This window comes from Nicotiana tabacum, chromosome 22, assembly GCF_000715075.1.
Source record: "Nicotiana tabacum cultivar K326 chromosome 22, ASM71507v2, whole genome shotgun sequence".
Lineage (NCBI taxonomy): Eukaryota > Viridiplantae > Streptophyta > Magnoliopsida > Solanales > Solanaceae > Nicotiana > Nicotiana tabacum.
This window is the reverse complement of record NC_134101.1, coordinates 53,893,830-53,921,027: the sequence shown is the minus strand read 5'-3', so window position 1 is coordinate 53,921,027 and position 27,198 is coordinate 53,893,830. Positions and strand designations below refer to the sequence as shown.

At 38.8% G+C, this 27,198-nt stretch overlaps 1 protein-coding gene across 1 annotated transcript; it reads right to left on the bottom strand.

The window, feature by feature from the left end:
• Positions 1 to 1,134: 1,134 nt before the first annotated feature.
• Positions 1,135 to 8,564, bottom strand: LOC107770059 (inositol transporter 1). The gene is made up of 6 exons (XM_016589323.2): positions 7,954 to 8,564; positions 7,114 to 7,184; positions 5,656 to 5,991; positions 2,772 to 2,879; positions 2,515 to 2,700; positions 1,135 to 2,044 (listed from the first exon to the last, which is right to left on the bottom strand). Exons 1-6 carry the CDS (start codon positions 8,093 to 8,095, stop codon positions 1,391 to 1,393), a joined length of 1,497 nt encoding a protein of 498 aa, XP_016444809.2. The 5' UTR covers positions 8,096 to 8,564; the 3' UTR covers positions 1,135 to 1,390.
• Between the last annotated feature and the right edge of the window lie 18,634 nt (positions 8,565 to 27,198).

The window sequence follows — 27,198 nt, the reverse complement described above, 5'->3', positions numbered from 1 at the left end:
AACGTAGCTAGATGCAAACAAACATACAAAGAGAAGCAAGCATTCCAAAAGTTTAGTTTCAAACAAACACCAAGGATTTAACAATGGGGATTTGATTTTTGCCTTTGCAGTTCCACTTCAAGTTTTCTCTAACAACATACAGGTTGCATCTTTTGCTTTATACATGTGTAAAAGCAATCTACACAAATATTATTTTAGAGATGAACTCTTCACTAGTGGTCAATATTTTGGAAGGAAGTTGCACCCTCCTTAGACTGCCAGTATAAGATTAGACACTGCTTTAGGGAAGGACATGAACTTGCAGATGCTTTAACCAAGTATGGAGGATCATGCAGTTACATTACCATTCCAATTGATGTACTATTATGATGTTCTGAGCCTACCAATGAACTGATGAAAGTAAAACAAATCAACATGGACAGCCTGCCAATTGTTCAGGTGCAAATCTTATATTCATCAATATGAAGAAGAGTTAGGGTTAGATTAGATGGAGGAGGACTGCGAACGTCCGTCCCATGAAGGCCAGGGAACCATGCATTCCTCCCGGCGATCGGTCCGTACTTTTCTTCTGTTGATGCTGAAATCGATGCTTTGACTGTCTCCCATATCATTCGATAATAAAGATCCACTACTCACATATTGGATAGATGACTCGGATCTATTACAATCTTAGTAGAGAACAGAGGAAGAAAAATGTTAGTTCTTCGTTCCGCCCTTGACCTATGATATGATCAATAGCTTAATCCATCCACTGGACCACCTAGAATTCTTAATTAAATATGTTCATCAATATGAAGAAGAGTAAGAAAGCGATATGGCGGACATTCTAGTGAAAGTTCTTGGACATTTTGTAGTTTGTAACATTAGTTTTTGTCAAGTGCATTGTACAAGAAAGCAGAAAACTGCATACCCCTTTGACTTGCACAGTATATTTGGAGCACATAACTAGAATCCTTTTGGAAAGCTACAACCGTAAAAGGTGAACCTGTTGGATATATTAATAACATATAACATGCAAGGTAAGGTTTATAGCCAAACCCCCAAACACCACAGGTAATTCCTGCCTGATGTTGAGTGGCTCTAATTAAAAAGACAAGCATCAACTTAAGAAGCTCAGACCAAAGACGTTCGGATGCTCTACTTGAAGATCTTTACTATACAAAAAGCGAAACAGTCTAATGGAAATATGGAATTCTCTGGTCTCATAACCAACAGAGCTCTCCAAATATTTCCTCCGTCATAGGGATTGGAGCTTGCAACCAAAGCTTTAATAACGCAGTTGCAAGGCCCCTTGTCCACATTACATTGACATTACCATAATATATATTTTATATAATTTACAAACTGCTACACTGCACCAACTGATCATGAAGTCGCTGAAAGACTCTAATCAGCTTCTGGCCTCAAGAAGTGCATCTTTGCCAGATCCATTGCCCCAAGCTTTCTCCTTCCATATCCTCTCCATTTCCTCAAATGACAAGCCCTTGGTCTCTGGCACGAACACGACGACAAACACAAATGCCATCACTGCTATACCAGCTAGTATCAAGAAAGTAGCACCCGTGCCCACAGCCTCGACCAAGGAAAGGAAACTCTGTGCCACTATAAGATTGGATATCCAGTTGACAGTAGCAGACATGCCACCACACATTCCTCTATAGGACTCTGGGTATATTTCAGAGTTCACTGTCCATGGCACAGGACCCATACCAGGTGCAAAGAAAGCAATATAGAGGGCCAAACCTATTACAGCAATCCAGCCGTATCCCCCGACATTGATTGAATTAGAATTAGAAGACTCCAGGATGAACGCTACAGCAAGGAGAATTAAGGACACAATCACACCGGATAAGCTTGTCAAAGCCAACTTTTTGCGTCCAAAGTGATCAATGAGGTAAATTCCCACTATAGTACCCATGGCATTCGTTAAAGCGACAATGAGAGACAGGAGCAACGCCAACTGATTAGATTTAAAGCCAGCCATCTGCACAATTGTTGGACTGTAGTACATAACCGTGTTGATGCCTGTGAACTGCTGAAATGCCTGCATATTCAAAGAAGTGATTATTATAAACTAGCAACGACCGCTCATTTCCGATGATCAATGACCTCTCATGCTATTGTAAAAGAGGAAATTGCAAAAAATGTTTGACCTCTCATGCTATTGTAAAGAGGAAACTGCAAAAAATGTTTGTAGTTGGCGCTTTTAAGGGAACAAAGAAAATAGTGTACAAAATGCTTCAACTTTGCCAGTTCAAAATTCAATTTACTTCCGTCAAAGGCTCCTGCAAGAGCCATCATCATGTTCACATGCTCTTTTGAATTCAATTTAATAGATAAATCTTTACGTGCAGCACGCTTAATCTGGCTGAAGATCAAGGGAGATCCCCAAGTGGGAAAAATTCACAGTCAAATGTACTCTTCAAACGAAAATAAGAAGATAGAGCTGAGGAAGCAACTTCAACTAAAAGAACGGTACACATCATTGTAACATCACAGAAGTCTAAAGGATACCTGCAGCCCAGCTCCTGCGAAGAATGCAAGTCTGATCTCCTTCTTCCTAAATACATCCAGGTAACTGACAGCCTGCATTCTAAGGCGTTCTTCCTCTAATGCAGTAGCAAGCTGATCAATCTCCTCCTCCAACCGATAAGGATCATAAATCTTAGCTAAAACAGCGACAGCTTCAGCTTTATCCTTCTGTATAGGTCTTTTTAAGTCAACATTGTTATTCATTAGCAAGAACTACCCACAAAGTTAAGAATTTGCACCTTCATGTAAAGCCATCGTGGAGACTCAGGTAAAAACAGCATGAGGACGAATTGAATAGCAGCAGGCACTCCCGCCACTCCAAGCATCCATCTCCAAGTCCCTGGAATCTGTTCAAACATTCACGCAGCAATGGAAATCAATAAGAATGCTTTAACAATTTCATTAGAATAAACACAATAGCAATCATGTACTATCAGAATGGTTATTCCAGTATCCTCCACAAAGTTGTGATAATGTAAGACAATGATTATCAATGTAAAAGCACAAACTGGGTAAAGATACGGGAAGAAATACTCAGATCACACTTGAAATGAACAAATTCAGGAGAAAGGTGTACCATCACTTTGAATATACAATAAACAGTCAAAACTATCCTCGTTTTTTTAAAACACGAATAAGTTTCCATATTCCAGGGCAGAATTAGTAGCCTACCGGGGACGACAAGGTGGACTTCTAAGACCCTAGATTTGGTGAAAGAATAATGTATCCAAACATTGTAACTAACCAACCCGGGCTGTTGACCATACTAAAGCTTATACCGGGTCAGGAGAAGCTTATACCTAGGGCCATACTAACCTTCTCCGTATCGTTCCAATTTCATCAGATGTCCCTGAAGGAACCCTAACCTATCCCTTTTATCTGATACCCTGCAGATTCTATTAGATGATAGTGGTATCTGGGTAATAGCTTACGTGCACATAGACAAAGTCACCAGGCAGCCTGCTGAAACCCACAAGCAAAAGTGTCGGCTAATCCTGCCTACCAAGGCTAGAGCTGATGGACTGGCAATGAATGTTGTAACCGACTTCGAACCTTGCACCCCAAGTTATTACTCATGTTCCTCAACCACTCATCTATCTCTATGGGCCTGACACTCCACAAAAATCAGAATAGTAAATCCAAAAAGTAATATGAACCCAAACAACTAGACATTAACTGTTAACATGAATCCTCCTGCAGCCCACATAAACCTATTCATGTAGAGCCACCCATGCATGGCAGACTAAAATCTCAGAACTATTGCAGACCCAAAAAGAATGATCTAGTTATAAGGACAACCAGTCAAGAGGACCTGACAAACTAGGTAGTTAAGTAACATGACCCAGAACAACGTCCTAAGATAAAGTGCTGCACCTACTTAATCACATGGAGGGATTGCTGCATTAGGAACTTACTAGCAAATTGCCACCATTAAGTCCTTCCAAGGACCACTTGGACAACGTGCCTTTTTCGAGTAAATAAGCTCCTTATGACATACATAAGGAATGTTTCCAGAACGAAATGTCTAAACAACATTTCTGATTTTCTGTCAAGTACAGCCGTCTCCAGAAACAAAACAGCAAGTAGATTCTATATGAAGACAACTAGATGTACGAAGTACTGTTCACCTTGAGTGATGGCATATAGATTAAGTTCAGCACTCATCAAGCATATCTTTGAAAAAAGAACAAAAAATAAAAGGAGCAAACAGACAGAATATCCCAACAAAACATCATACACCTATTAAATCAACTGGATTAAAGCTGGGAGCAATGGCAACACAAATATCCAACTCACTTTTGCATGCCAAGCTGCTTCCTTCTTTTAACACACGGAATATTCCAATTCCACAAATGATAAACAAAGAATGCAAAGCAGATTTTTGATGTTCTATTTCTAACTGAAACTTCACAAAGACTACTAAAACCCACAGGGTATTTTCCAAATTAACTTTTATCTATTAGTAGTCGGCAATGCACAAATCATTCATAAACGCCACTTCAGAAAAAAGTAACAGCTAGATGACAATATCCACACAAATCACAACATAGGTGAGAAAGAACAATTCCTCCACTGATGTTACTCATTGCAGATATTGTAATGCAAGCCCCATATTCTATCTCGATCTGCCACTCCGAACTGCACAACGGGAAACCTTTCATGCCAAAAATAATAAACACAAGTGAAGACAATTTTTTTTGTGCTCTATTTAGGAAAAAGATTCAAAGAACCTCAACAAATAGCTTATGTAATGATTCCATTTGATCTCACCATAGCTTCTGACAGGAAAAAATTCGGTGAATGAAGATTAGGAAGCAAAAGTTTGAATTTCTCGGTAACGTTCTTCGAGTTAGAACATGATCTGCAAATCTCAAAAAGTAAGTTGTTCTTTCCCTCACCCTATCTGCTTTTATGCTGTAATACTTCACAGATGAATGTATAAACATCACAAAAGATACAAGACATTTACTCCCACACTAATAAAAGTCAGTTTACAAATTCAAGCAGACTACCAAATAACAGTAACAAACTAAATAATAGTAACATTTAACCCACAAGCTCAACTAGGGGTGGCAAACGGGCGGGGTGGGGCGGGGCGGATATGGGTGGGTCGAAAACAGGTAATACAAAACGAATAAATTATCCGACCCGGCCCATATTTAATACAGATTAAAAATGGGTTAACTTGCGGATAGTATGGATATCTGTATTACCCATGACTTCTTGAATATAATCACTTTTGGGAGAATTCCTACTCTCCCAAACTTGAGGAACCCCCAATTTAAGGTTTTACAAATGTAAAAATTAAACTCATTGGCTATCCATTTTCTAAGTGGATAATATGGTTCTTATGCATATTTGACTTTTTTTCCAAAAAGATCATTATTCAACCCATTTTTTAATGGATAATATAGGTGGATAACTGTTTTCTTTTAATCATTTTACCACCACTAAGCTCAACTAATTCCCTAAGCCCATATCTTTTTAACACTTTAAGCTTATGTCTTTGACAAGTATAGTTTCCTCCTGTCCACATGCAACATAGATTTTGTTGATTTTAAGTTTATCTAAGTCAAAGCAGTATAAACTTAGAAATGCATGAGAAAGAAAGAAATATCTGACCTCTGTGAAAGCAAGATTCACAAGGTAGGAAAGAAATTGTCCACCCGTAATCATTAATACATTTGTGCTCACAAGCCCCCCACGAATTTCTGATGGAGATGCTTCAGCAATGTACACAGGAGCAGTAACAGAAGCAACCCCAACACCCAGACCTACTAAAAGTCGTCCAAGTATAAGAATGTATGGATCCAGAGCTGCTGCCATTACCAAAGATCCTAGGATGAAAACAACATCAGCAGATAAAGTAGCTCTCTTGCGTCCATAAGAGTCATTAATCCAGCCCCCAGCGGCAGCTCCAATCATAGCCCCAACCAACGCCATACTGACAATAGTTTCCTGCAAAATCATTAACTGCATTTTCAGGGGGAAAAACAAATCGACAAGAAATAGGACCACTTAAGTGTTATATGCTCGCGGCAGAGATGGGGAGGAGATGGCCAATTGAAAATCCTTTTTATTGTAAGATTAGCAAAGGCAACAATGGTAGTACATTTGAAAAGTTTGCTTCTACAGCAAAGTAAAACATATTTAATAGCAAATAAATTACATACCACAATTGCATTATCACATTGAATATAGTTTTGCACCAGTCATTAAAGCAAAAAAGTGTCACATTTGCTCGACCATATTAGATTGCCTTGCACGTTAACTTTCAGGAATTCTTCTGATAAGGTTAGAACAATTCCTTAATGTAACTGACAAGAGGACCCAAAACACACGGAAACTCTGGTTTCTTGTCAAATACTACGCACGACGCTGCCGAGGTGAATGACCCGATCCCATAAGAGTATTTTATAGAAATGTCGAGGCGTACGGACCGACCCCATAATAATATGTACACCGCCGAGGGTCGAACGACATGAAAAGTTGTAGGCCTTGAATTAGTGAATTAAATTTGTGAATTGAATGGAAGAAAAATGAGAATTTTGTAAAAAGCTTTCAAAAATGTAAAATGAGGATTTGAGGGAGATTCGATATCGGAATTTGATAAATTTGGTATGGTTTGACTCGTATTGGAATTGGTGCTCGGGTTTTATAAATTTTGTGCGGGCCCGTGGATTGACTTTTTAGTTTTAATTAAAGATCGAAGCTTTAGTATCCGGAATTGTTTCCTATGAGTTTTATTTATGATTTGAAGTTATTTTGGCTAGATTTGAGCCATCCTGGGGTTGTTTCACACGAGAAGGTCATTTTAGAGTATCGGTCGAGCTTCTTTGAGGTAAGTATCTTGCCTTACTTTGTGTGGGGGAACTACCCCTTAGGATTTGAGTCATTTTTGCTAATTGTGTCATATGAAGGCCGTGTACGCGAGGTGACGAGTACATACTTCTCTCAGGAACTAAGAAAACAATCTATTTATAGTACTTGAACTCCAACCTCACCCCCACTCCCCGTCACATCCATTTTTTTTAAATAACTCCAATAACAATAGGATAATGTTGTACCAGCCTCATGTACCTGTAGGAAACTGCTTTGATTGACTTCGGGAAATTCATCCTTAATGTACAAAAGTGCACCAGATATTACTCCTGCAGCCAAGTCAAAGATACGTGAGAATACATATTACACTGAGAAAACAAATGCAGTCAATTTTAATTGCTTTACAACAAAATATAATTCAGTTTCGTGTCAAAGATTCATGCTACTTATTTTATCACTCATGTCATAACATCGCACCTCATCATATCCCATAAAATGTGTTTTTATTTATTTATTTTTTTTTTTCTGGTTGAGACCACATCAAGGAAGCCATTGTTGCCAATTGGTCAGCATACACTCACTTTTTTTAATCTTTCATTTAGTAACTTGTTTGAATTATGTCTATTACAATTTATTATACCAATGTGACAAGCAACTAATCCAGTCAATAAAATAATTGTCTAGTCCACCAACTCCGAGTTTATAAATAAACAAAAATAATTAGGAATTGAGCCTCACGTGCAAAATAATAGTAGGCAATCTACGGATTAAAAAAAAACTCTCGAATTTCGCTTATTATTGAAGAAAAAAACAGTAGTTATCAAACTAGAGCCCCAAATTAAAGCCAAAAAATGTTCAGCTGTTTACAAGCTTTTATACAACTACTTGCACATGTAGAAACCAAATCAAGGTTCATCGGTAGATTAAGCAAAACCAGTCATCAATCGAATAATATTTTTCAAAATGGTCAAAACTACCCTCCTCTTAAAAGGTACGGTAAATATTTAGTGGAATAAGAACAATAAAAAAAAAAATTATAGGGTAACACTTATTTTTACTTATTACTACTAATTAATATGCAGTTGTTTATTTGGTTACCTGTGTCGTAGCCGAAAAGGAGACCTCCAATACCGGCAACGAAAGTCAAACCCAAGACATAGGGATTGCTGAAGTAAGACACTACTTTCCTATTACTAACATCCAAGTACCCTGAACTTCCTGGTAATGAAACAATCGTCATCTCTTCTACTCCAAATAATTATTTCAATCAAAAATCTCAGAGTTTACACAGAAGAATTTTTCTATTAAATAAATTGAGGAGAAAATTTGACGGAGTAATTAAGGAAATAAATCCTAGAAAATGGGAAACGCGAGATTTTTGGGGCAGCTTCAATCTAGGAAAGAATTGTTGCTAAAACGAATTCAGCTGACCAAAAAAGAACTTGATTATTTAAAATCACGAGCGTTGAAGGTCAGAATTGGGAAATGAAAATCCCAAAAATGGAAAAAGCAATTGTTTTTAGCTGCTTAAATCTAGGATTTGAGTGAAGAAAAGAATGAGATTTTCCCCAGAAAAGTGACGGATTTTCCGGAGAAAATAATACCTACTAACAAAGATTTGAAAAGGTTTTATAAAAAAGAGACGCGGGGGTTAAGGACGGAGAAGAGGATGAAGGGGCGAGAAATGAATGATGAAATTGAAAAGGTACAAGATTTGAAGGAGGGTTAAAAAGAGTTTAGCTTAGAAGACTCTGGATAAGGCTGCTATACGGTGACTCACCGATCTGTCACCAACTTTACTTCTCTACTGGAGTTGGGGTTCGCCATAGTTGAAGGGACCCATTGACTTCCTCCTTTCCAATTTATTGATACAATTTGAATTTCGTGAGCCAAATTATTTTTTATTTTTTTTATTCATAAGATCCGTATTAAACAAATTGAGACGAAGAGAGTATATTTATAAATAACTATGTCAAAATATGTCTCGTTGGAAAATGTCCAAATTTGCCTTGTACTATCGTAAATTGAATATCTTTACCTTTTGTTAAATTCTTTTTGTGTAATTTACACTTGTTTTACCGCTAAAAAGAAGTTTATATTCTACCCTAGAGTCCTAATGAAATATTCGCGTGAAATAAGTAGATTTCGAGTATTTTAATTTTTTTAAGAAAAAAACTCAAAACTGCCGTTCAACTTTTGACTATTATTATTTATTGGAGCTTTGTTGGGGCCATAGGCAAAAATAAATTTTTTTTCTACATACAGAGGTAATATATTATACTAAACTTTAATGAATGACAGAAAACCTCAATTTCATAGTATAATACAATGTCAAATTTGATATTTTCCCTTGATTATAAGGTTTAATATATTAAAGGGTGTGGTGAGATGAGTTATGCACTAGTGCATTTGACGAGCACTTCAATCCAAAAATTTCTGGTGAAAATATGTATGTTGGTCCTCCATTTCATCTGATAGGAAGTATCCATAAGGTGATCTCCAACCCTCACCCATTTCTTCGTAAGGGGAACAATTTTTGTTATAATAAAGTCCCAACCCTCTCTTATTTTTGCCCCCAAAATGGGAGATAAATAGTATTCCTTCAAATATGGGGTATACTATTCATCTCCCCCATTACTATTTATGCATATTTTATTATTATTTTATTATTTAACTCTTTTAATTTATCTCTTTATATATACCTAATTATGTTTATGTAATATCTTTATAATATTAATTTTACATCTTAACTTTGGCGTATAATTTTGATAAATTAATTTTCGTGTATTTATTATTTTTATGTAAAATTATAAGTTAATTTTATTATAAGTTATAATTGTACAAAAAATATATAATCATCTCAAAAAATAAATGGTACAAATATAAAATATTAGATGTTGCTAAAATTGAAAGGTGCGAATATAAAATATTAGATGTTGCTAAAATTGAAAAATAAAAATTAAAAATATATTAAATAAAAATACATTAAAATTAAAAATACATGAAAATTGAAAATACATAAAAATTGAAACTACGGTAAATAGCATAATAACTTAGTAGGGAGGTATGTCGTTTCCAGATACACCAAAATCATCATAGTATTGAGTGAATGTGGCCCAGAATTGTTGTGGTTGTGGGTGTGGATATTGTTGACTTTTTTTATACATTATTCGTTGTTGTTCTTGTCGCATAAATTCACGACGAGTTGGATCGACAATAGAATCCACGTCCATCATTAAAACTTTATTTTCTTCTTTCATTTCTTTTACTCTTAGTTTTTCTTTTTGAACAGCCAAAACTTCTTTTTTTGCTTCGGTTGCATTATTCATCGCATCAACCATCCGATTATTTTCTGATTGGATTGTCTTCATAATGGAAATTACAAATTAATAAAAATAAAAGATGAAATTTGTTTAATGAAATTTAAAAAATAAAAATTGAAATAAAAGATAATAATATAATATAGAAGAGAGAGAAAAATATAAAAAAAATTATTCTTCTTTGGGGGAAATAATGGAAAAATGATTGGAATAAGTTATCCCCAAAAGGGATCAAAATGAAGGTAAAGGTTGGAGATGTCCTAACAAGATTACCTTCGCAACGTTCTACCTTGTGGCGGAGCAATACAAGGCGGTTCGCTTGTGTTGCTCAATCGCCTCTTAGTCGACGCTCATGACGTGCTACAAAACCTATTTTATATATAATTGAGAAAACGTGAAAAGTTTTGTTTAGAACTTCACAAATGAAGATTTCTTGGTACAGAGCGTTGTACTCTTTTAATGAACTTTTTGTGCTCGAGTTGATGGACTTTGAATACTAATGTTTAAAGACACAAAAGATTATATAATGGTTTAAAACAACCATTAGTGTCTATATTCTCTTTTTAAAAAATGTGGCTATATGTGAAGGGAGCAATTTCAAAATGTGTTCAACTGTTATTAGATTTAAAATCACATTTAAGCGTCGAAATTTGGAAATATTATAAACTGCTCCAACCCATTTTTCATTTTTCTTCTTTTAAACTGCCTTCGAAGTTGGAATGATGTAATTCTATCATTTATTATTCAATTACTTCTTTGTTAACCTTTCCTGTAGGTGCATTATTGGACACTATAAACTTGCCTTTTTGTTGTAACCTCGTGTTGTAACAATTAACATTTTATTCTTAGGTCCTAATGTTAAGATGTATATTTTTATATATATATATATATATATATATATATATATATATACTATGAATATTACTCACGCATCTTTCATTTTTACGTGTATGATACTAATGTATTTGGTAAAGTTGAAAAATATATATGTTTACCAGAGAAATCAGATAATGTTAAATTTGTGTATGGATATAAAGATACGTGATACATTTTGATACAAATCGTATAAAGAGATAGAAATACGTGTATTCTTGACTATGAGAATGAGAATAATGAACAAAGAGAATGAGTAAGATAAAGTAAAACAAGCACAAGAAGATATCTTTTTATATGAGAAATGATCTTTTGTTACAGTGTTTTCGGTGTCCCTGTTGCTTACAAGGATTCCCCCTTTTATAATAGAGGGTTATTATTTTATTTATAATAAAATAATAAAATAAAGCATATAGTGGAGGACCCATGATGAATTGTCTCTTCCTTGATTCCCGCCAAGATTCTCTCCCTTAGTGCGGTTGTAACGGCTCTTGTCTGTGAGCTCGATACTGGCTCGAACTCGTTACTGGGTCGAGCCCTTGGTTTTGGCTTGAGTTCGACCTTCGGGGTAGGCATGGCGCATTTCTGACCTCGAAGCAATGCCTTGCAGATCGATTTGGTCATGGGCTCGATAAGATTATCGAGCCGGCTCCTCGAGCAGCCTTCGGACTTGAGGCTCGTTTGTGCTGTCTTCGGAACTCACTCCCAAAATCCCACTCCGGTTTCTTGCCACTCGAACTCGATCGAACGTAGGAAGGCCGAAATCTATTTCGACCGTATACAAATAGTCCACTCGTTTCTCAGGAAGGATGTAGTGAGAATCGATATGATTTTCGACGGTTCGATCGGGTTATAAGCTGACGTTTTCATAGGGATCGATTATAACGTATGTGATAGTTGTCCCATCGATTTAGTCTTTCAAGGTATTTAATGTGTGTCAGATGGCAGTCGGCCACCTCTGATATTGAACCGCCATGATGCGAGCCTATAAATAACCCTTCCACCTAATATTTACCACTTTTACGCTTTTACTCATCCAAATTTTCGTACCCTTTCTCTCTATTTCGTCGCTTTGCAGAGCCATCTACACCAGAGTTTGGTGTCGTCAACCTTTCACTTTCCTTTGCCTTTCTTCCTCTCATATCAATGGCCAAAACATCAAAAATTGTACCTCAGAAGGAGAAAGCTTCTTCCTCACGGTCGTCCGGCGACAAGGCGCCGGTGAAGCCGTCTACCTATGAGTATGTTCCCGGTCTGTGTACTCTGAAGATCGATTTTAAGGTTGAGAATCCTTTATCTGTTCCGGGTCGATACGAGTATGTGTCGATGTACATGTGCTCGATAATGGAGGGTCATCTTGAGGCTATTAGGAAAGACTGCAACTGGGGTTCCGAGGTTGTGTTGCAAATTCCATCCCCCGAAGAGAGCGTCATCACCCATGTGGAGGGGTTTTTAAGTGTTTACGCTTATCCCTTCACGTTGGGTCCCGTCAACCCGGTGATCATTGATTTTTGCAAAAGATACCAGGTCACCCTTGGTCAAATTCATCCCTCTCTATGGCGTATAGTAATCCTACTTCGCTTCTTCTCCATCAAGGTCGGGGGGCTGAATTTTTCCCCGAATTACCTCATACGATTGTATCAGCCTCAACTCTTTCGAGGACTAATCAGACTTCATCGTCGGGCATCGAAGGCTCTGATGTCGAGCATCGACGAAGATAAGGATCGGGGTTGGATGGGCCTTTATATCCGGGTGAGGACCCGTGACCTCATTCCAGAAGAGAAGATGTCATTCTCCGAGGAATGGAATTTCAACCGTAAGTGGTTCTCATAGGACGTTGTTTTTCGTATCTTTTTTCGATTTTTTTCTGATGTCTTTCTCCGATATACAGCCTCCCCTTGGATGCCACAAGCGGTACCCGACCTCGAGGATTGGGTTCGGAAGTTAGCCTCGACTTCCTCTTATGCCGAACGCAATTGGCGTGATTTGGCAAAAGGTAGATGGGAGGCCAAGAATCATAGTAAGAGTTTACTTCTCGTGTTCTTTCGAAGTGTTTTTTGTGCTCCATTCGTTACCGATTTCCTTTCATGCAGGTGTAACCAAGGATGCCGCTTTGAGGCCTTCGAGCGGCGAAGAAGGAACCAAGTCTCCGGTCCCGAAACTGGGAAAAGATAAGAAGCGAAAAGCTGCCTCTCGGTTAGAGAACCCCAAGCCCAAGACTCAAAGGGTGAGGAGGAAGGCAGTCGCTCTTCCGATGGACTCGATCTAACGACTGAGAGAAGAAGAAGAAGAAAATGATGCCTCGGCTTTGGTGATCCGATCTGCGAAAATTATCGAGGTCGCCATAGCTTCTGAGCCGATGGTGGCTTTACCGGTCGGGGTCGGTCCTGGTATCCCGAGTCTTGATTGGAGCGTCCCGAGTGATTCGCTTGGGACTATGATAGTGGGTCATTTGCCTTCTCTTCCAACCTTTTCTGAGGAGGCGTTAAAGGAAGCTCGAGAATTAAAGACCCCCCGATATGGGCGAAGGCTCTAGTGTAGGGGACCCTTTTCGGGATTGCTTTACTGGAGTCGATGATGCCTCCGATATTGGTGGCGCTTCTCTTCTACTAGAAGAGGCTCAACGCTTCATTACTCGGGTAATGATTTTACTGTACTTGGTTTCTTTGTTCTAAATTTGACTTGTGTTCTTTCCCTACTGTGCAGGCCATTAGTAGGTTTCAAGTCGACCTTAGCCAGTGTGAGGTCGATCTTCAAAAAGTATCGGGGGAGAGAGACGCCCTGCGGCTTCTTTGCAGCCGAAAGGATGAGGCTATAAAGGACCTCCAAGCAGATTTGGCTAAGGTTCGTGAAGAAGAGGCCGAACTAGATAAGCAGGTGAGCCTCGTTCTGTTAAAGTATGGTTTTGACTCAACTGTGGAAGTTAACCATTCGTTATCTCAACTACAGCAAAAGGTTGAAAATATCGGGTTACTTCGGGAAGAAGTCGATCAAATCAAAGCTGAATGTAATCGGTGGAAGGAGACTATCGACCGCCTGGCTGCGGAAAAAGAAACCATTTTGACCAAATTATTATCTGCCAATATTCAGCTTCGAAGTGTCAAGCAAAAGGGTTCGGCTCAAGCTAAGAGGATCGAGGAGCTTGAAATACTGCTTGCTGAGGCCAAGGCGGAGGTTGAGTCGTCGAAAGTCATGGCGGACAAGTCCATTGCCGTGTATCGGGCTGATGTCGAGGCTGCTCAGATGGAGGCACGAGAGGCGGCGGATACTGCCGACACTCGAGCACACTGGGTTGCCGAACTTGCTAAATGTCGGTCTCGGAGAAAGACCCTTGAGGAGATACACGCTCGAGGTTTCGACCTTGCTGAAGAGATAAAAAAGGCTAAAAAGCTCGAAGCTGAAGCCTTGGCTTCTGATGACGATGATGATGATGATAGCAAGAGCGGATCTGAGGACGGGGGAGAGCCTGATAGAGAAGCAACCGCTCCTGAGGATGACCAGGAAGCTTAGTTCTTAATTTTTACGTTTGTAATCAATCATGTAGACAATTTTGTATATAGACAACTCTGCCGACTTGCTTCTGTTTCATGCCTTACAAATGTTTTCACAAAGATTAAAACGACTTAATCAAATTTGAAGCGATGTAGCCCTTAGGCTTATTAGTCGAGTCAATGATTCGAACTCGAAGTAATGTAGCCCATAGGCATAATGGTCGAGTGAATGATTCGAACTCGAAGTAATGTAGCCCGTAGGCATAATGGTCGAGTGAGTGTTCGCTTGAACTCGAAATGAAAGTAGCCTGTAGGCTTAGTAGTCGAGTGAATGATTCGAACTTGAAGTAATGTAGCCCGTAGGCATAATAGTCGAGTGAGTGCTTGCTCGAACTCGGAATAAAAGTAGCCCATAGGCTTAATAGTCGAGTGAATGATTCAAACTCGAAGTAATATAGCCCGTAGGTATAATGGTCGAGTGAGTGCTTGCTCGAACTCGAAATAAAAGTAGCCCGTAGGCTTAGTAGTCGAGTGAATGATTCGAACTCGAAGTAATATAGCCCGTAGGCGTAATGGTCGAGTGAGTGCTTGCTCGAACTCGGAATAAAAGTAGCCCGTAGGCTTAGTAGTCGAGTGAATGATTCGAACTCGAAGTAATATAGCCCGTAGGCATAATGGTCGAGTGAGTGCTTGCTCGAACTCGGAACAAAAGTAGCCCGTAGGCTTAGTAGTCGAGTGAATGATTCGAACTCGAAGTAATATAGCCTGTAGACGTAATGGTCGAGTGAGTGCTTGCTCGAACTCGAAATAAAAGTAGCCCGTAGGCTTAGTAGTCGAGTGAATGATTCGAATTTGAAGTAATATAGCCCGTAGGCGTAATGGTCGAGTGAGTGCTTGCTCGAACTCGGAATAAAAGTAGCCCGTAGGCTTAGTAGTCGAGTGAATGATTCGAACTCGAAGTAATATATCTAGTAGGCATAATGGTCGAGTGAGTACTTGCTCGAAGTCGAAATAAAAGTAGCCCGTAGGCTTAGTAGTCGAGTGAATGATTCGAACTCGAAATAATATAGCCCGTATGCGTAATGGTGGAGTGAGTGCTTGCTCGAACTCGGAATAAAAGTAGCCCGTAGGCTTAGTAGTCAAGTGAATAATCCGAACTCGAAGTAATATAGCCCGTAACCGTAATGGTCGAGTGAGTGCTTGCTCGAACTTGGAATAAAAGTAGCCTGTAGGCTTAGTAATTGAGTGAATGATTCGAACTCAAAGTAATATAGCCCGTAGGCGTAATGGTCGAGTGAGTGCTTGCTCGAACTCGGAATAAAAGTAGCCCATAGGCTTAGTAGTCGAGTGAATGATTCGAACTCGAAGTAATATAGCCCGTAGGCATAATGGTTGAGTGAGTGCTTGCTCGAACTCGAAATAAAAGTAGCATGTAGGCTTAGTAGTCGAGTGAATGATTCGAACTCGAAATAATTAGCCCGTAGGCGTAATGGTTGAGTGAGTGTTTGCTCGAACTCGAAATAAAAGTAGCCCGTGGGCCTAGTAGTCGAGTGAATGATTCGAACTCGAAGTAATATAGCCCGTAGGCATAATGGTCGAGTGAGTACTTGCTCGAACTCGATATAAAAGTAGTCGATTTTATCTTAACTTTGTTTGTGTAATAAATCTCAAAATAGAGGAAATCTTTCTTGGATATAAGATGTCGGTAAAGAGGAGAGCTTTCTTTGCAAGTCATACATGTGTTCATGTTTTGCGCCTGGGTTTAGACCAACTACATGAGCATGGTTCATTTTGACCATTTGGCTCTTACAACTTTTCCTATTGGAACCCCATTGTTGCGAAATAATCTACTCGCATCAAGAACTTGATATATTTGAAGGCTAATGCCCCCCAGTATTCGAGGTTGATTGTAAAGAGGCCTCGGATACTGTTGTAAGTGCAGTGCGATCTTTGGTTGCCTCATTAAAAACCTTGCCGAAAAACACATTTGGGATAAAAACGGTCTAAGGGAAAAAGAGTGCAACGCGTGCTTTCAGATTTATGGCGAAGGATCCATCTTAGCTCTTGCTCAGACTTCTGCATGGGTCAGTTTTGAAATGTAAATAAATATGGAAGGGTCGTACCTTAACAGTAGTATCGTTTTAGATATGACACATTCCAATTGCTTGGTAGCTGTTTGCCGTTTATAATGTCGAGCCTGTATGATCCCTTTCCGACGTTCTCGAGAACCTGATATGGCCTTTCCCAATTTGGTCCTAGTTTTCCTTCGTTCGGATTTCGGGTATTGATGTTGACTTTCCTTAGTACTAAGTCCCCGGGCTTGAAATGGCGGAGCTTGGTTCTTCGATTATAATATCTTTCGATTCATTGCTTTTGGGCGGCCAATTGGTCGAGAGCAGCTTCTTGTCTTTCGTCCGATAATTCGAGGCTAGTATTCATAGCCTCGTTATTTGATTCTTCCATCGTGAATCAAAATCTGGTATTAGGTTTGCCGACTTCGACTGGTATCAATGCTTCAGACCCATATACTAAGGAGAATGGGGTCGCCCCCGTACTGGATTTTGATGTCGTCCGATATGCCCAAAGGACTTCGGGCAGGATTTCTCTCCACTTTCCTTTAGCGTCGTTCAACCTCTTCTTTAGGTTTTGAATGATAGTTTTGTTCGTTGATTCGGCCTGTCTGTTCCCACTGGGGTGGTATGGTGTTGCGAATAATTTTACTTTGCTTCCAATGAATTGTTTCCCATTGTCACATACTATTTCGGCGGGTATCCCGAATCGGCATACGATATGATCCCAGATAAAGTCTATAACTTCTTTCTCTCTTATTTTCTCGAACGCTTGCGCTTCAACCCATTTAGAGAAATAGTCAGTCATAAATATAATAAATTTGGCTTTACCTGGGGTCGATGGCAGAGGGACGACGATATCCATTCCCCATTTCATGAACGGCCATGGGGATAGTACTAAGTGAAATTGCTCTCCGGATTGATGGATCATTGGCGCAAACCTTTGACATTTGTCACATTTTCGAACAAATTCCTTCGCATCTTTGCCCATATCGATCCAATAATACCCTGCTCTGATTATTTTTTGAACTAATGTATCGGCACCGGAGTGTTTCCCACAAGTGCCCTCGTGCACTTCCCGTAGGATGTAATCGGTACCTCCCGGACCCAAGCATACTGCCAACGGCCCATCGAATGTCCTTTGATATAGCGTTCCATTCGAAGCCAACGTGAATCGAGCAGCTTTAGTTCGTAGGGCCCTAGAATTTTAGGGTCCGATGGGAGCTTTCCGCTCTTTAAGTATTCAATATACTTATTTCTCCAATCCCATTTTAGGCTTTTGGAATTTATCTCAGCGTGACCTTCTTTAATTACCAATCTTGAGAGTTGAACGACAGTCCCCGAGCTCAAGTCACCTTCCTCGACCGACGATCCCAAATTCGCAAGTGCATCAGCCTCACTGTTTTGCTCTCGTGGAACATGCTGTAAAGTCCATTGTTTGAAATGGTGCAAAGCAACATGTAGTTTATCCAAATACCGTTGTATTCTATCCTCTCAAACTTTGAAGGTTTTTTTACTTGACTTATCACCAACAAAGAGTCACAATTGGCTTCAATGACTTCTGCTCCCAAGTTTTTAGCTAGCTCGAGACCTGCAATCATGGACTCATACTCAGTCTCGTTGTTAGTCAACCTGGTAGTTTTAATAAATTGCCTAATAGTGTTACCTGTGGGTGGCTTAAAAACTATCCCCAATCCGGACCCTTTTACGTTCAATACCCCGTCCATAAAAAGGCTCCATACCCTCGAGGATGAACCCGATTTCAGCAGGAATTCTTTTTTGACTTCGGGTACGAGGGTCGGCATGAAATCGACCACGAAGTCTGCTAAAATTTGGGACTTGATGGTCGTACGGGGTTGATATTCGATATCGTACCCACTGAGTTCGGCGGCCCATTTAGCCAATCGGCCTGATAGTTCGGGCTTGTGCAAAATATTACGAAGTGGATAAGTTGTCAATACGTATATGGGGTGACATTGAAAGTATGATCGTAACTTTCTAGAGGTGCTTATCAATGCAAGTGCCAATTTTTCTAGGTATGGATATCTGGCTTCTACTTCTCCTAAGGTTCGACTTATATAATAAACGGAAAATTGCGTACCTTGCTCTTCCCGAACTAGGACACCGCTTACTGCGATTTCTGATACTGCCAAGTATAAGCAAAGTTTTTCGTCTGCTTTTAGAGTGTGAAGTAGTGGTGGGCTTGACAGATATTGTTTCAGTTCCTTCAATGCATGTTGGCATTCTGGGGTCCAAGCGAAATCATTCTTCTTTTTCAATAGGGAAAAAAATTTGTGACTTCGATCTGATGATCTCGAAATGAATCGGCCTAAGGCCGTGATTCGTCCTATTAGCCTTTGTACAGCTTTTACGCTGTCCACGATGGTGATGTCTGCGATGGCCTTGATTTTATCGGGGTTAATCTCGATTCCCCTATTTGACACCATGAAGCCGAGGAACTTGCCCGAACCGACCTCGAAAGTATATTTTTTAGGGTTGAGCTTCATGTTGTATTTCCTCAAAATCTCGAACGTTTCCTGGAAATGGGTCAGATGGTCCTCTGCGCGCAGGGACTTAATTAGCATGTCATCAATATAAACTTCCATTGATTTACCTATTTGTTCTTCGAATATTTTATTTACTAGGCGTTGGTAAGTAGCCCCCGCATTTTTTAGCCGGAAGGGCATCACATTATAACAATATGTTCCATGTTTGGTGACAAATGGAGTCTTTTCCTGGTCCTCCGGGTTCATCTGGATTTGATTATACCCGGAATAGGCATCGAGAAAAGTGAGGATCTCGTGACCGGCTGTGGCATCGATCATGCGATCGATGTTGGGTAGCGGAAAAAGAATCTTTGGGGCATGCTTTATTTAAATCCTTATAGTCCACGCACATTCTAAGTTTGTTTCCTTTTTTGGGCACTACAACTACATTGGCTAACCATTCGGGATATTTCACCTCCCGAATGGACCCTATTTTGAGAAGTTTGGTTACCTCGTCTTTTACGAATGCGTGTTTTACCTCGGACTGGGGTCTTCTATTTTGCTTTACCGGTCTGAACTTAGGGTCCAAGCTTAGCCGATGCGTCATTATTTCTGGTGGAATCCCTGTTATATCTAAATGGGATCAGGCAAAACAATCAATGTTATCGATAAGAAATTGAACGAGTTTCTTCCTGAGTTCGGCGCTCAACCCCGTTACCAGGTATACTTTTTGTTCGGGCCAGTGCTCGATCAGTATGACCTGCTCCAATTCCTCAATTGTTGATTTGGTGGCGTCGGAGTCATCGGGAATCACGAAGGATCGAGGGACCCTCTGATCATCATCTTCTTCATTCATCTGGTTATCTGGTTGGGTCGAAGCCGATGTCTGTGATTGCTATTTGGTGTCTCGTTTTTCTTCTGAACCCGATCCCTTTACTGACGAAGGCGAGGATATTGGTTTCGCTTCCTCGACGGCGAACATTTCTTTCGCGGCTGGTTGTTCTCCGTATACTGTTTTGATTCCTCTCGATGTAGGGAATTTGAGGGCCTGGTGTAGGTTCGAAGGTACAACTCTCATGTTGTGGATCCATGGCCTCCCGAAAAGGGCGTTGTGTCTCATGTCGCCTTTGATCACGTGAAACTTCATTTCCTGGATGGTTCCTGCCACGTTTATTAGTAGGATTATCTCGCCTTTGGTGGTTTCACATGCCATATTGAATTCGTTTAGAACCAGAGTTGCGGGTACGATCTGGTCTTGTAGGCCAAGCTGTTCTACGACTTTCAATCTGATGATGTTATTTGAGCTACCTGGATCGATCAACACACGCTTAACTTTAGTTTTATTCATGAGTACGGATATTACCAGTGCATCGTTATAAGGTTGAATGACTCCTTCTGCATCTTCATCATCGAAGGACAAAGTCCCTATGGGTGCGTAATCTTGAGTTCGAGACCGCTTTTCCCTCACAATCGATATTTTAGTGCGTTTAAGCACTGGTCCCTGAGGGGTATCGGCGTCGCCGATGATCATGTGAATGACGTGTTGCGGTTCTTCTTACTCGTTTTGCTTGCCAAAATCCCTATTTTTAAAGTGGTTCTTCGCCCTATCGCTCAGAAATTCCCGAAGGTGGCCTTTGTTAAATAACCGAGCTACTTCCTCCCTTAGTTGTCTGCAATCTTTCGTTCTGTGGCCATGTGTGACATGATATTCGCACATTTTATTTGGGATTCTTTTGGGCAGGATCAGTCTGCATGGGTCGAGGCCATTTAGTGTCTTTGATGCGTCCGATAGCCAACACAATGGCGGATGCATCAATGCTGAAGTTATACTCTGATAACCGAGGTGCTTCTATAGGATCAACATATTTATCAAAGCCGCTCTTGCTCATAAGTCCCCGAGAATTTTGCCCTCGATCAATCCTTCGATTGTTCCAAATGGAATTGCGTGTTGAACCGTTATTCATCCGATCTGCGACGTACAGTTGATATCAGTCTCTGTTAGACCTTTGTTCTCTATCGATTTCCCTTTGGTTTTTAGTAGCTGTCCTGTTCTGATGTGTGGGTCCAGAGGAGCTCCCAACTGATCATCTTTGACCCTAATTTTAGACTGATATCAGTTTGTGTATATCTGCCCAAGTTATTGCTTGATACTTGATCAAATTTTGCTTCAGCCGACGTGATGCTATCGAACTTTGCTCGTTCAACCCTTGGGTGAAAGCTTGGACGGCCCAATCGTCTGTGACCGGTGGCAATTCCATGTGTTCCATTTGAAATCGGGATACTAATTCCCTCAGCATTTCATTACCCCTTTGCTTTACTTTGAAGAGGTCTGATTTCCTTGTTGCAACCTTTTTGGCGGTAGATTGTGATACCAGATCATTGCTCTCTTCGAGAGGGTCTCCACGAACTTTTTCAACAACACGAATTCGATTTCATCGTCCTCCAAATCGTTACCCTTGATGGCACATGTGTACGAGGTGACGTGTTCGTTAGGATCGGTCGTATCGTTATATTTGGGTATTTTGGGCATATGAAATATTTTTGGGGATTGATTTTGGGGCCGCACTCGAGGGAAAAGGCTTTTGTATGAACTTTTTCGAATCCAGCCATTTTATCATTGGTGGAGCTCCCGGGATTTGATCGACCCTGGCATTGTATGTTTCCACTCTCTTGTCGTTGGCTTCGACTCGTTTTGTGAGTTCCTCGAGCAATTTAGTAATTTCGGGAGTGGTCCCCGATTTTTGCTCGTTTGATTTCACTATGGCGGGCTCCATTCTGGAGATGATTTCTCGAAACGGATTGGGGTCTGGCGTGCTTTGTATATGAGTTTGGCTCTGCAACTGAGCTATCGCTACTTGTTAGGCTTGTAATATCTCGAAGATCATACATAAGCTGGCTCCGATTTCCCCCACATTATTGGTGTCTCGAGCTACGGATCGAGTACGCCCTGAATGCTTTTTTCGGTTCGGAATGCTGATTCGCCTCCAGAGCTATTTGTGAATTGACATCTAACGGTACTTCGGCTCGAATTTCGGGTACTTCGATTCGAGCCTCAGTGCCATCGTCAAGTGGCCTTCCGACCCTGGGTACCAAGTTGTTGGTTTCATCTTGAAGGCCGGCTTCGTGGTCAATGGGTAAAGCCATTGCTGATTTGAAGCTGTAAACTGGTGTGTACTGCAGATTTATATCAAACAATCACTGTTATCCTTAGCCCCACGGTGGGCGCCAAACTGTTTACAAGAAATTAGATAACGTTAAATTTGTGTATGGTTCTAAAGATACGTGATACCCTTTGATACAAATCATATAAAGAGATAGAAATACGTGTATTCTTGACTATGAAAATGAGAGTAATGAACAAAGAGAATGAGTAAGATAAAGTAAAACAAGCACAAGGAGATATCTTTTTGTATGAGAAATGATCTTTTGTTACAGTGTTTTCGGTGTCCCTTTTGCTTACAAGGGTTCCCCCTTTATAATAGAGGGTTATTATTTTATTTATAATAAAATAATAAAATAAAACATATAGTGGAGGACCCATGATGAATTGTCTCTTCCTTGATTCCCGCCAAGATTCTCTCTCTTAGTGCGGTTATAACGGCTCTTGTCTGTGAGCTCGATACTAACTCGAACTCGTTAGTGGGTCGAGCCCTTGGTTTTGGCTTGAGTTCGACCTTCGGGGTAGGCGTGACGCATTTCCGACCTCGAAGCAATGCCTTGCAGATCGATTTGGTCATGGGCTCGATAAGATTATCGAGCCGACTCCTCGAGCAGCCTTCGGACTCGAGGCTCGTTTGTGCTGTCTTCGGAACTCACTTCCAAAATCCCACTCCGGTTTCTTACCACTCGAGCTCGATCGAACGTAGGAAGACCGAAATCTATTTTGACCGTATACAATATATTTAAATTTGAATTTGAAAAAAATGTTTAGAAGGTTCACTTTTTTAGTAATTTTTCATTTTTAGTTTGAAGAAATTGAACTAAAAAATTAGAAGTGATTGTGAAGTTTGCAGTAAAATGGTTTCGAGAATAAATTTTCAGTTGATCTTCAAATCATTAGCTGCGGAGTTCCATCAAATGATCTGGACTCTTCGGACAAGCAGTTGAAGCGTGAACCGCAGGTAACTGTATCACTATTTTCTCATGATTTCATCTTTCCTACGTGTCTTTAAGATAAACATTCGGACAAAAGTGTTATGTTCGTACAGTTTCTCTCACTTGCTACTGTTAGGGAAATTAATTATACTCGATATATTATTGGTCCAGGCTATGTCCTTGTTGTTAACTTATGGTGATTATTAGCGCGTTATATCACGTCATTCCTAAGCCAGTGTTTAGCTGTGCTAAGTTGATTAATTTTATGTGGCTAAAATAATAGCGTGTGTGCCCACAAATCGTGGTTGGATTACTGCTCTAGCGGATAATTGCGTGATTAGCACGCTCTGTTAAAATTAATTTTATGGACCTCTTTTGCTTCTTTGTGGATTTTATTGAGTTATTTTGGACCAGTTTGTCCATAATTTTTTTTTTCGAAAACATTATTTGGTTATATGACTTTTTGAAAAAAAAAAATATGAAGATGAGTTTCAAGTTTTAAAAAAGTAAATTTTATCACTTTTTCAAGTAAAAGCTCATGTTCCCTTGCAATAGTGAAATATTTTTCAAATGAAATGTATCTCTAGACACAATTTTAAATTTCAATATCCTTTTCAATTTAATTTCGGATATTACTTTTTTCAAAAATTAAATTTTTAATGTCCAAACGGATACTTTGTGATTTAATGAAATGGGTCATAACTCATACTAACAAAGAAGAATGGATTATCGATTTGTATCCGACAAAACAGAAGAAATATCGAGTATTTACTAGTTTGAAATTGAAACTTAATAGGCGTTTGGATATAAGAATTGTGAAATTTCGGAAAAAAATAATTTTTTTTTATAGTGAAAATAATATTTGAAAATTAGAGATATGTTTAGATATGAATACAATTTGGAACTGTATTTTGAATTTTTATAAGTGATTTGAAGTGAAAATTTTGAAAAAAGCTTTCTAGAGTTTTTCAAATTTTTGAAATTCAACTTCAAGTGAAATTTTAAAATTTTCATGGACAAACACTAAATCCGAAAAAAAAAAAAATCAAAAGTAAAAGTAAATTTTTTATGGCCAAATGGGCCCTTAATTGCTGCAACTATGAAAAATTCAGGAACTTTACCAGCGTTTTGTGAATATTCTTGAGTTTTTCTTTTAAAAAGAATTACATTGATAAAGGGAATTATTAAAATTAAAAAATTTAAATAGATGAATTCATATAGGTCGTGGGTCCCATGAGACTAAAAAGATAGTGAATGTATTTCACGTTGTAATATTGATCAGACCCAATTCTGGTCTTATATGGTATTGGCGTAACATTGATTGAATTGACTAACACATTAATACCATCCATGAATAAAAGTCCAATAATTTTTTTTTTGGGGGGGGGGGGGGGGGTCTAATTCGGACACTATTATTACATCATTAAACATTTAATAGCCTGTTTGGCCAAGCTAGAGAAATCAGCTTATTTTGAGAAGTATTTTTTTAAAAGTGCTTTTGAAAAAAGTACTTTTGGAGAGAAGCAATTTGTGTTTGGCTAATCACTTTTAAAAACACTTTTGAGCAATAATTTTGTGTTTGGCCAAGCTTTACAGAAAGTGCTTTTAAATATCAAATTACGAATAAGGGCATGAATAGATTTACTTAATAGTTAATATTATAAGTAAATAAATAATCTTAAAAATTTGTTATTACATGAAATAATTACTAAATCTTTTCATTTTATTTAAGTAAAATATGAAAATAAAATTTAAAAGTACTTAATTCTTTTAATATAAGTTAAATATATTAAAAATCATTCAACAAATATAAACGCATTCATCCCTAAAGTCACTATATATTATAAAATTATCCTAAAAATAATAAGAAATATTATACATTAATATCCTAAGTATTAGGTTTAATGATTATTTTGGTATATACTATATTTTGTTAAGGGTATTTTTAGTAAGAAGAAAAGTCAAAACTGCTTCTGCTTCTGCTTTTGAGAAAAAATTATTTTTTTTTGCTTTTCAGAAATTGTTTCTCTTCTTCCCAAAAGTACTTTGTCACCCAAAAAATCTTGGCCAAATACCTCAAATTAGAAAAAAAAAAGTATTTTTGAGAAAAAAATATATTTTTGGTAATTGAGAAGCTTGGCCAAAAGTTCATCTCGAGTATGTAAACTACTATGTATACATTCTAAAATTACGGTCCAGCTAACCTAATCAAGTCATGTATATAACCAAATTTAAGTTAGAAATAAAATAAAATTTAACAACTGAAACTAGTCAAGAATTTGGTTATAATAACTATTTGATATAGGCTTTATCTATCATAACGTTTTGGGTAGATATTAAATAACCTTTGAACTTTCGACAAAATCTCATTTAGACTCGTGGACGGACTTGGACTTAAATAACTCAAATTACCAAAATAATTTTCTAATCCTTTAGTTTGACTAAAATAATTGAATAAACAATAGTGATTAGACGACCGTTAGGAACACTAAATGTTGTCAAAAGCAAAAATCTCTAAAAAGTGAGGCTTTAAGCGCAAAGTACAACTTAAGTGTGAGCTTTAGAACAAAAGGCGCAACTAAAAAAAAAATACATGTGTATAGGTCAAAATCTGCCCTAGAATACCTAGGATAATATAGCAATAAGGAAAGAGTCAGTCGAGATCGGCCAGGGAGCAACGAGATTCGTGGTCGAGATGTCAACAATGACCGAGGTCGAGCATCGTTGACAGAATAGTAACGACTAGTTTTTGAAATAGAATATTAAAGAGAATATTCTATTAGGGTTTGTTAGAGACTTGCCTCTAATAAATAAGGAAAAAAGGTAAGGAAGAAGAGCTTGTAATATTCACTTGATAAGAACACTTTTTAGAAGAAGATTCTCTCTCTCTCCAGCAAAGATACAAACATTACCTTTTTATCAACATTCTTGTTCATGTTATTCAACATTTTTTCATCAGATCTGAGAATAATTCGAACATTTTAGGATTTATCTGTCACGCATCATTACTAGAAGGAACAATCATCTAACTCATTCATTATTGGGTGAATCATTCCGTCTATTTACTTAAATATCATTTATTGTTATTTATTGCTAGTTACTTCTCCATTATTGCTCATACTTTTGGAATATTTAATGCATGATATCATTAATCCCTACTGGAACCGCCCCAGATTATCCGTATTTCCAAGATCCATATTTAGGATTATTAGTATTAACTAGGTTTAACTCATCATTACATAAATATAAAGGTTTAACCGAAAGTTATACTTTTTATCAAACAATTTGGCGCCGTCTGTGGGGATTTCCTAGTTAAACTTTTAGTTTCCTTTAGATCTACAACTAATGCGGATTGCTAACGTAAAAACAAAACAAAACAAAAAAAAACAAGAGCAAGATTCATTTTCTTTGTATACACATATCTAATATGGCAGGTAACAGAGAAGAAAGAGTGAGAATAATGAGCAACCTCCTAACTAACCTCATGAGCATCATCAATGAGAGTTCTGAAGCAGTGGACGAGGACACAATGCCCAATGCCTCCCCCCAGGTGAGGCGGGTCACCCCTCCTCACTGTAGCATCACGAAACCTCTTGGTAAGGGAGCCTCCACATCCGTGATGGAAGAGACGCCACCAATAGTAAAAAAGCTCATTGAGGGTTGGCTAACTGACACACTAACCAGCGTCCTCCATAAGCCCGTTCGGGACGCGGCTACAGAAAACGCAAGGACTTGAGTTATACCATCAATAGACGAGCAACATGATCAACTTCCTCTTCCTCCTGCAACAACAGGTATTACTCACAATGTTATTAACAATGTAGGTGACGACGCTCTCGCGGCCATTCTGAAAAAGATGGAGGAAATGGAAAATGAGAAAAAGGTACTTCGGGGCCAAATGAGAGAACACCAAAGAAGGGTCGATAAAATTCCGGGCTCTCCTAAGCTCTTGTCGAAGAGAGACGCCAGTCGGTTTGTAGAGCAGCCATACAACGACGATGCCGCCCCC